The sequence below is a fragment of the Halyomorpha halys genome, unplaced genomic scaffold (genome assembly GCF_000696795.3).
Source record: "Halyomorpha halys isolate HHAL.00 unplaced genomic scaffold, Hhal_1.1 Scaffold814.1, whole genome shotgun sequence".
Taxonomy (NCBI): domain Eukaryota; kingdom Metazoa; phylum Arthropoda; class Insecta; order Hemiptera; family Pentatomidae; genus Halyomorpha; species Halyomorpha halys.
In genome coordinates, this window is record NW_027107888.1 from 56,920 (window position 1) to 67,054 (window position 10,135).

General features: G+C 31.7%; 1 protein-coding gene across 1 annotated transcript in view; it reads left to right on the top strand.

The window, feature by feature from the left end:
• Nucleotides 1-1,529: 1,529 nt before the first annotated feature.
• Nucleotides 1,530-10,135, top strand: part of LOC106686390 (gamma-interferon-inducible lysosomal thiol reductase) — an 11,593-nt gene continuing 2,987 nt past the window's right edge. The window contains exons 1-3 of the mRNA XM_014429671.2: nucleotides 1,530-1,671; nucleotides 8,641-8,790; nucleotides 9,423-9,614. Coding sequence (XP_014285157.1) covers nucleotides 1,597-1,671; nucleotides 8,641-8,790; nucleotides 9,423-9,614 — 417 coding nt within the window. The 5' untranslated portion in view covers nucleotides 1,530-1,596. The remainder of the gene's footprint in view (nucleotides 1,672-8,640; nucleotides 8,791-9,422; nucleotides 9,615-10,135) is intronic.

Sequence of the window (10,135 nt, forward strand, 5' to 3'; positions counted from 1 at the left end):
AGTAACTAAAAATGGTTATTGAGGTTAAGGTTAAGTCAACCTATAAGTTTTAATTGTTTTGTTAATTGATAAGAATTTATTTTTTTCATTTTTCATTCTCTGCATCTATACATCTATATACATTTTTTTCTTATTATTAATCTTTTGTACATATAGTTCTGCTATTGTTTCTCTGCTTTCAACTTGTTAATTTACTTACATTTTTTTTTGTTGTTCACGGTATAGGTATATAATAGGTAACACCCCTAAGTTTTCTGTTATATCCACTTGTAAAGGTATTCGCCAGTGGTCATAATTCAACAATTGTTTATATAGGGGTATATTTAGTTATATAGTGGGCATAATGCTTCGGGTTTTTCGTTATTTCCCAAGGAAAAAATAACGTGGCGCCTAAGGAGTAATTTATTCTTTATTGTTTTTGTTTTTTTTTCCTTTTGCGATTATATATTTTTTTTTTATTTGACTTTAACTCACCCCTTCTCCGCTGAGCGTGGGGAACGATAAACGTATAACTAAGGATAAGTTAAAATTTGCGGTTATAGTTTGTGGGAGTTAGAAACGAACGGATCCCTAAAATGTTAATATACACTGAAACGACGGGTAGACTTCCGAAAGATAGACCGAAACGTAGATAGGTGAAATGCGATAAGACTGATTTAGTAAATTTGGGTTTAGAGGGGTATCATTGGACAGATGTATGTAGAGAACGATTTATGGTATCGGCATCGAACCTTTGTGTTCGCTTAGCCTTTATTGTTGTTGTAGGAAGACAGCCCGGATGGCGTTCAATTAAGGTATCGAAGTGGTAAAAGAAAACTATATACAGCTAACCAAGGTTTCGCCCCACTTTGCGGGACTTCGTCAGGGCTGTCAGGTTAAGAAAGATTGGATAACTGAAACCTTGGTTTACAATAAATAGTTTTCTTTTACTATTTTGAACCTTTATTGACCGCCACCGGACTGTCTTCCTACAATCTACTTCATACTATCAGCTACCTTATTACTATTATTATCACTGTCTGTTTTTATCGCTATTGCGGGTCGAGTGTCTGAGGTGGGGGACCAAAAGTCTAACCACCTCCATATTTTTGTTTATTTTATTCAAATATTTAACAATTTTCGCACAATAAGCGCTCTGTCTAAGAGAACCGGCTGTTCGCACATCAATAGGCACCCCCAAATCTTTCGCGTCTGTCACTGTTGATTTTGGTATGAGTATTATTATTATTACTATAATCCAATGATACCAATATAAAAATTTTGAAGAAAGGTAACAAAGTATTGTTGACCTGATACGAATGACAGTCATTTTTATTTTTCTCATATCTATGTTACAATTTCTTTAACAAAAATGGAGAAATTATCTAAGGAAGACTTTCATTAACCCCAATATTTAATTGTATTTAGTTATCATTATTTTCTGAATGTTAAGGATGAAAAAACAAAAACAAAATATATATAAGGTTACAATAAATGATAAATGCAACCTCTTTGGAGAAGTCGACACTTGTTTGATATCGTGAACTCCACGCCGTCATTACCCCCTCCACCATCCCTATATATAACGAGTAATAATCACGCTGGTAGTCTGCAGCAATGGCAGTTCTCTTCTTGTTGGTTACCATCGCAACCTGCGTCTTGGCGAGGCCTTCCAGCGAAAATGTGACACCTGTAAGTAATTTTTCTTTATATTATATACATTATATTATTTATTGGAAGATCGTTGATTTATCATGTATGATATATAAAAGGCAGATGATCCGGAAGCGATCAAAAGAACTCTAAGATTAATGAAATTACTTACTGTGAGCTTACGTTTCGCCCCACTTTGCAGGACTCCATTAGGGCTGAAAGAGACAGTATACAACAACTATAATGATGTAACAAAGTAAGAGAATTGACAACGTGAAATAAAAGAAAACTATGGTGCGGCTAAAAACAGTTTAAAATATGTGAAAAATGAATGAAGAAAATGTAAATAAGATGTAGAGTGAAAAGTAAAGTTAAACTAGAATTACAAAAGGTATTATACAATCAAAGAAAACGAAAATAAAAAAGTAGATTAAAAAGAAATATAAAAAAAAAAAAAAATAGTATACATTAAATACGGAAAATAGGGAAATAAGAATAAAGATCAAGAAAAATAAAGGAATGCTTTCATTTCGTTCAGCCCTTTTGCTTTCCTTCATTCATTCTTTTTGCTTTCCTTCATTCAGAAAGGTGAGTGTCCTATTTCGTTCATTATTTTCTTTTTTCTTGACCTTTATATAATTCTTATTTTCTGTAAATTTCGGATGTGCACCGTAAATTTATATTTTTCTTTTATCAACTTTTGTTTTTGTTATTATTTCCATTTTCATTAATTGCCTAAAATCTTTTTGTACTTCTTATTTTTATTTTCTTGTTCATTTTTTTTTTCCTTACCTCCTTTATTATAAATATATATATATATTAATATATACCTGAGTACATGTAACTGGTGCCCTTTCTTTGCCAGATGGCATCATAAGGGGTTGGGCTGGGTCCACTGAAGGCGGGGGTTACAATATTGGCCCAGGAGCCGCTGCCCGGGGGGTACAATGAATGGGGAGGGCCACCCCACTGGGGGAATGAAAGGTGAGATGGGTTAAGATGACTTCAGGCGGTCCATATATAAATGAATTCATTTATATAAACTTTTACATATTAGTTTTAATTCATACCTTATTTTCCTTTTATTTAATTTGTGACATTATTTTATTTGTTTGTACCTTATCTTAGCCCCGATAAAACCATGCAAAGTGGGCCGAAACGTTCGTTAACAATAAATAGTTTAATTACTATTTAAGCTATTTTGACCGTCTTCCTTTTAACAAAAATAATTCAATTTAAGAAAAAAAAAAAAAAACGACAACGGAAATAACCCAATAAACTTAAATTAAAATAAAAATATTAAAAAAAAAAATAACAACATAAACATATACAAATCTATCGTATTTTCGAATATAAATACTTTTCGATAAAAAAAAACTTAACAATTATCTACAAGAATATAACCCTATACCATCTCTCTTTTATATATTATATTATTAACATTTGCATAATGCACTTTTCATGATATTATATTAATTTAATATTTGTTGCACAAAATGAAGGTGTAATTTATTACTTACTATTCAATAACTATATACTATAAATAGCTGATAAATAGCCATATGAATGAAGAAAAGTGCATAAATATGGCCATGTTTATGAACTTTCCTTTGGAAGGTCTTACTAAAGGATTACTTTAATTGTGCACCTTCAGCTTCTCTTAAAACTATAGTTTCAAAAATGGTCACTTACAGTTTTCCTTGTTAAGGTAGTGATAGTTCCTAAGAATTTTTTATAACTAAATAAATCCTGTATAAACCCGTGATTTTGTTGATAAATACTTAAAGTCTGCCTTCAAAGTACACCTTTAGTAAGCCCTTTGATTTCTTGATTGCCCTTCCTTTCTAAGGAAGTTGATCAATACGGCATAGGGGACTTGTGACTTTGTTTTTGATTCTTCTAATAACAATTTCATTAATTATATATATTTTTAAGAAATGGGTTTACATCTTATCTAAACTTTAGCAAACAATTTCCTCCTTACAACATATCAATGAATGAAGTCTCATAATTTTGATCCGTCTATTCGAAAAAAATAAATAAATTTTCCTTTTTCATTATTTTAGGTAATCTCTCAAAACGAACGAAACAAATTAATAGGGGTTTTCGAAAATCAATAAATATATATATATAACTTAAGTATCCTCCAGAGAAAACAGTAAAAAGGGTATGAAATGACTCTCACGGGTTCCAGAAATAGAATAGCTTCTATATATTTTTTTTTCATACCCCAATAGAACAATATTATTGAAATAAAACTATATACATTTGTTTTAGACATTTGTTCGTCTTCAGGTCGTAAGCTAAATTTTTGTTGATTTGTAGCACCTATTTGACAAGATAAAATTTAAATTTTGAGATAAAGTTTCAGCTGTAGAATTGTAATTTTTACGATAACTATTTTTGAAGAATTTATATATATATTCCTCAGTTGTCACAAATGATTATCACCAATTAAGCACCATAAAGACGCCAGACATTTCACATTTTAATTTTATAATGGTTTTTATTAATTATTACATACTATTTACCAGAAGGCAAAGTACATTATTAGGTACAAATATCTTTTGTATGATATATTTATGTTAATTGAATTTTCTTTTCATTTGTTATTTTACATATTTATAATTTTAAACGATCAGGAATTTTTTTTTTTAAATCCTATACACTAAAAATAAATAATAAATAAATCATACGTGTTTGGTACGTTATCTTAGTTTGGATAGTTCGTATCAAATAACCATGATAACTGAGTGACTAAGTTTGTTAATGGGTTTCAGTAAAACGATAAAAATGGAAACCTTGAATGATAGGTCATTTAAATAGAAAGAAATGCTTTATTTGGACATGCTGCCCAAATACATTGGGTTGCTATAATACACAATGTACCCATCAATCTATAATTGTACATATATACACTACAATACATTAGCATTTTCCATTTTTCAAACAATAATTATCAATAAACTAAATACAGTATACTTCAAATACATCTTTTTTTCTTAACAAAAAAATTGTTTTTCCTGTATACATATATTTGTTTTCCTCCTTTTCGCATAAAGCCAAATAACAATTTACTAATTGGTCCAATTCATTACTCCCCCTGTTTCACTCCTCCATACCTTCCCTCTTCAGTGATCTGCAACAACCGTTTGATCAATTAAGCAAATTAACCGAAATCATCAATAGGTAGCAACGCATAAATGAAGTATAAACAAAATAAATACATCAGTAGTTAACTAAAAAAAAAAAATAATCAAATGAATTTAAAAAGAACTAATATATAAATTTAAAGAAAGTATAAATGAATAAATAAGTTTTAAAACAAACAACTAAATAGGTTAAAAAACACAAATGAATATTATCAGAGTTAATTTCCATGCAGAAGTGATGATGCATAATACCCAGGGAATCCAAAATAATATTTTCCGCCATGATCGTTATGTCCCCAACGCCAACACCTAGGTCTTCCAAAAAGCTCCTTGTTCTATCTGGTATTTTTCCGCGAGATACAAAACCAGTGGCCTCTCACGGTGAACTTCCTCTCTCTCCCGAAGGTCTCGTGGAATTTTTCTTTAAAGAAAGTGATGCATTTTTCATAAATTTCAATCTTTTCCCTTTCCACCTGATCGAGGTCATTGTTCTCATATCTCACAGTTGGATCCAAGACCGGATCCGTACCTCCGGTTTTGGGGAATGCAATAATATCCATGTATCTCACGGATCCGTCGGTGTCAATGCAATACACCTCGTCGAAGCAGGTGAAGTCTTTTTTTCCGAGGAACTTCTTTAATTCGTCTTTGACCCTGTGGTGTGGACGTGTTATAAGGAGGGAGTTGTTGGGGCATTTTCCCAGTACGTGAGCTGGTGTTTCAGACTCTCTGTCGCATTTGTGACAGAGGGATCCAACTTCTCCCTGCTGTCCACTGGTTCCTGGAGCTCTACGCTCGGGTGCATAATTTATATTTAGTTTTAGATTGTTCACCCATTCTGAACTCCTGCTTCTCATTTCTATTAGCTCTCGGGGTCTCTTTGATTTGGTGAACACTAATACCTTGCCACCTGCACTTGGCCCATTCTTCAAATGCATTATCTTGCAGCGACTGCCGTAGAGCTCTCATACTTCGGTAAAACTGATCTACGCTCATCCTTTCAGCATATGTCGCGATTTCGGATTCGCAATTATATATATATACTGGAATCGGGCATCCGGAACATTCAAAAGTCGCTGGGCAATGGACCAATGCTGCAGAGGAACCTCCCCCTCCCATTATCAGCGGATCAGACCTAGTCTTCGATACCTCCTGGGTGCGTATAACATCGCCGAAGAGTTGTTAGCGGCAAGCCCGATGATGGCCTCAACACTCCTGAGGATATTGGCATCAATACCCTTCAAAATCTAAGGACGTATCTTTGTAAGGGGCGCAGTCTGGATAGGGTAATGCCTGGGAACAAGTACTGATTAACAACGTTGATCTTTAGCTCCGGCTTGACCAAGCATGAGTTCAGTAATTCATCGAGGTTAATATTTAATTTCGTCACCGCCTCCTCATTGAATACTAGCTCTCCCAAGAATGTGTATCCCTTTTTATATTATATGGAGTCGTCTGCTTTTGTCGTTTGGATGATTCCATTGAATTCTGGATGAATTCTCAAAGGAGAGCTTCATTGACCCCAACTCTCCTTTTTCCATAATTATACCCACACTTTTTCCTGTGGATTTATAGCCAGACCAATCTGTACGAGCAGTCTCTGGACACTATTTATAATTCTTTCCGCAGATCCCCTGTCGCGCGCCGTGACAGCCTGTTCGTCCGTGAACCCTGTGAGGCCCACAAAAAAATATATATAAAAAAATCTTAATTCACTAAACATAAGTCAACAATCCATGAAGGGTCAGGAGTGCAGTAATTTTTAAGAAAGTACTGTTACTAGACCAGTAGTTTTGCAAGGAGATGATTTAGAATCAGAATCACGCTCGACCGCCAGATTATTCACTAATAAAGAGTACGCACTATTTGAGGCTGGGTGGACCCTGGCGTGCTTCCGAACCCACAGGGTGTACTCATGGCTGCAGTAATAGAATAATAGTATGTCACAGCCGGATTCACACCTAACACCAAGGAATTAGTAGCACAGTGCCTTACCACAGAGCCCCTCCACTCTCTTTAAATATATAAACAAAGTTAAAATAAATATTTCATAATTATTCTTAATTATACAAATTAGAAATTATATCAGTGTATGAAATTTGATTTGATGATTGAATCTATAAGTTTAAACTGAAAAAAAAGTGTTTATTGTATAACGATAAATATAATTAAAGAACGAAGTAACCGAAACGTCAAACAAGAACGAATAGTAAATAATAAACTTATGTTTAGTGAATTAATGTTTACTACAAAATTACTAAGGCCACTAAAATAGGAAATTTTATTGCAAACTTTTGTATCTGGTTCATCCTCGCTTTGTTTACATCTCACACAAATTATAAATAAGGTTGTAATAAATGCTCAACATTTTAGTGGTTGACACTATTTTGAAATTAAATAAAAAACAATAAATTAATTAAATAAATAACCGGAAGATGTAGACAAAGAGGTTGTTGCTACTTCAGTGACACACAACAGGTAGTTCAATTGTGAGTCATTAGCTTCGTCATTGTACCTTCTTCGTCCGCTATTAAGGCCTAATAATAATAGAACTGAATGTTTTACAACTAAATTCTTTAACTAACTTAACGGGTAAAAAAAAAAAAAAAAAAAATCAACACAGTCAAAAGAAAACACAAGCATGTGTATACCTATATTAGTTGTTGGACTATAATCTATAAAACGTAATGACTCAAAAGATAAGTGATTGGCTGATAAAATGGTGATTGACGGAGTAAATCTATGCAATATTGATTGTAAATTTCAGTTCATTAATTTTCATAATAGATATTTTGTTCATTTAAAATTCAATGAGGAACTAACATTAAATCGCGTTCATTGTTTCCTTTTTGATAGAACTGATAATTTCAATTACTCAACTTCCAATCTTTAATCTCTCCCTCTTTTATTTGATCATTCACAGCCAGATGTACTAGAAACAGTACATCTTTACAAAATTCTGAACCCCTAATCCTTCATACCGCTGCAAGTATAGGTTTTTATTATTATTTTATCTTTTTATAATATTATTTAAAATTATCACTTGTAGGTATCAATCCAAAAACAAGGAATTCCTAACCAACAGGTTAGGTATTTTTTAGGATTGAATTTTATTACAGTAATTTATGATATAAAAGTATGAGAATAGTTAGTTTTTGAGACTTGGCTGATATGGTCCACTTAACAACTAACTCCAGAGAGTCTAGTCAGTGAGGGGACAATTGGATGCGGCCTGAATTTTGATCATTTTCATAAGACTACATCTCAATAGAAGTAGTGTATTGGTGCAAAACAATAGAGTCTTGCTTCCAGTGGAGATAGATAAAATAAATCTTATCACTTGAACTTGTATTATTGCTAAGAGCTATTAATGCAAACAAATTCTTGTTGTTGTCTTAAGGGATTTCTTAACAAGGAAGAAATGAAATTGATTACTGATCAACAATACATTGTTGACAAATTGAGTAATCTTACTCTGGGCACTGTGCTACTAACCCAGTGCTACTAACCCAGGCTCAAATCCGGCTGTTGCAAATAATTATTTTCTGTTTCACTGTAGTCATGAGCCAGCCCTGTGGGTTTGTGAGCTCTGGGGTAACATCCAACCTCATGAAGTAGGTAGGTAAAAATCTGGTGGTGAAGCATGATTATAACCAAATTACCTCCTCGCACAATCGTAGGTTTAGTAACAGTACTACCGTACAAAGTACTACACCTCTAACCCTTCATGGGTAGTAGCGGTACTGATTTAATTTTAAAGTTACACATAATTATTTTATATATGACATATTGAAATATAAAAATACTTAAATCTTAACAAATCTTTAACTTAAAAAATCATTTATTTTATTTCCAGGTTGAAGTTACCGTTTATTACGAGACCTTATGCCCTGACTGTCAGCTATTCATTCCAAGCCAATTGTTTCCTACATATACTGACACCAAATACGACTTTGCATCTCTAATTTCAAAACTCACATTGGTTCCATATGGTTGGGTTCGTGTTGTAAGTATTAATTGCAGTTAGTGTGCTTATGATCCTTTAAGTAAGGAATTATTTCTATATAAAAAAATGTTTACAGGTGTAATAAAGTAATTAGGTTACTTTAGCTGAAAATTATTGCTTCAATAATATATTTTTATTAGATTACTTAATATGAAATTATTTTAAAGTAATCAAATAAGATTGCGATAAACATCCACAACAATGGTTGGATTTTCAGTGGGATTCTAACTTAATCTAAATTAATTAAAATTGATTTATGAAGGAATGAACTACTTAATCCCACATTTTTTTTTTTTTACATATTAATAATATATATATATATATATTATCATATAGACTTTTTTCTGTAATTATTTTTCATTTCTAAAGATTTTAGCTGTCATAATTCTATATTCTGAAGAATATTTTTATGAGTTATTGTTTTTAAATTGTATGAATGATTATATTCCAATGTAATTATAATTTCTCTGAATTACATAGAGTAGTATTTGTTTTTATATTTTGGAGATTGAAATTATCACATAAGTGGGTGTTTATTGAGGTTTGACATTTTTTAAATTCATTGTCTTTTTAAATTTGTATGATTGCTGTTAAAAAATTAAAGATTTTAAGATTGCTTATTTATTTTTCAGAGGAACGCAACTAGTCATGAATATCAATGTCAGCATGGTCAATCTGAATGTGATGGAAACAGGTTACATTCTTGTGCTGTTAAGTATATCACTGACGATTTAACAACTTTAAATTACATTTCATGCTTAGAAAATCAGGCATTGGCAGCTTACAAGGAAAATGGTAAATTCTCTAAATACCCAATTGACAAGGTAAATCTACAAAAAGAATGTATATCAAAATAAAATAAAATAAATTCTATTCTATAATCTATTCAAATTCAAGCAAAAAGAAATCAGATTTGTTTTCTATCCAAAACCATATATTTTTAAACAAGATGCTCCTTAAAAATGAACATATGAAGCTTCAAGGAAAGTATACCAAGAAAATCACTAAACATGGCAAATGAGTGAAGTTGAACATACATTTGAATGTATAACCATAACTATTGTATAGATATATTGAATACACAATAAATATATAATTAAATTTATCACTACTTTGCTTAAAAAGAGGCACATCTGATAAAAAAATAAATAAATAAATAATTCATTTTATATTTGATAATTTTACTACTCTGTTAGCTAGGAGACAGTCCATAAAGGAACCACATACCTATTTCAAAGTATAACAAACTTCTTTTTTGTCAGTTGTGCCACTATGCTAGGAAAGCAGCGATAAGTTATTTGTATACAAAATTAAGTTTTATATATTATAGTTAAATATTATTTAA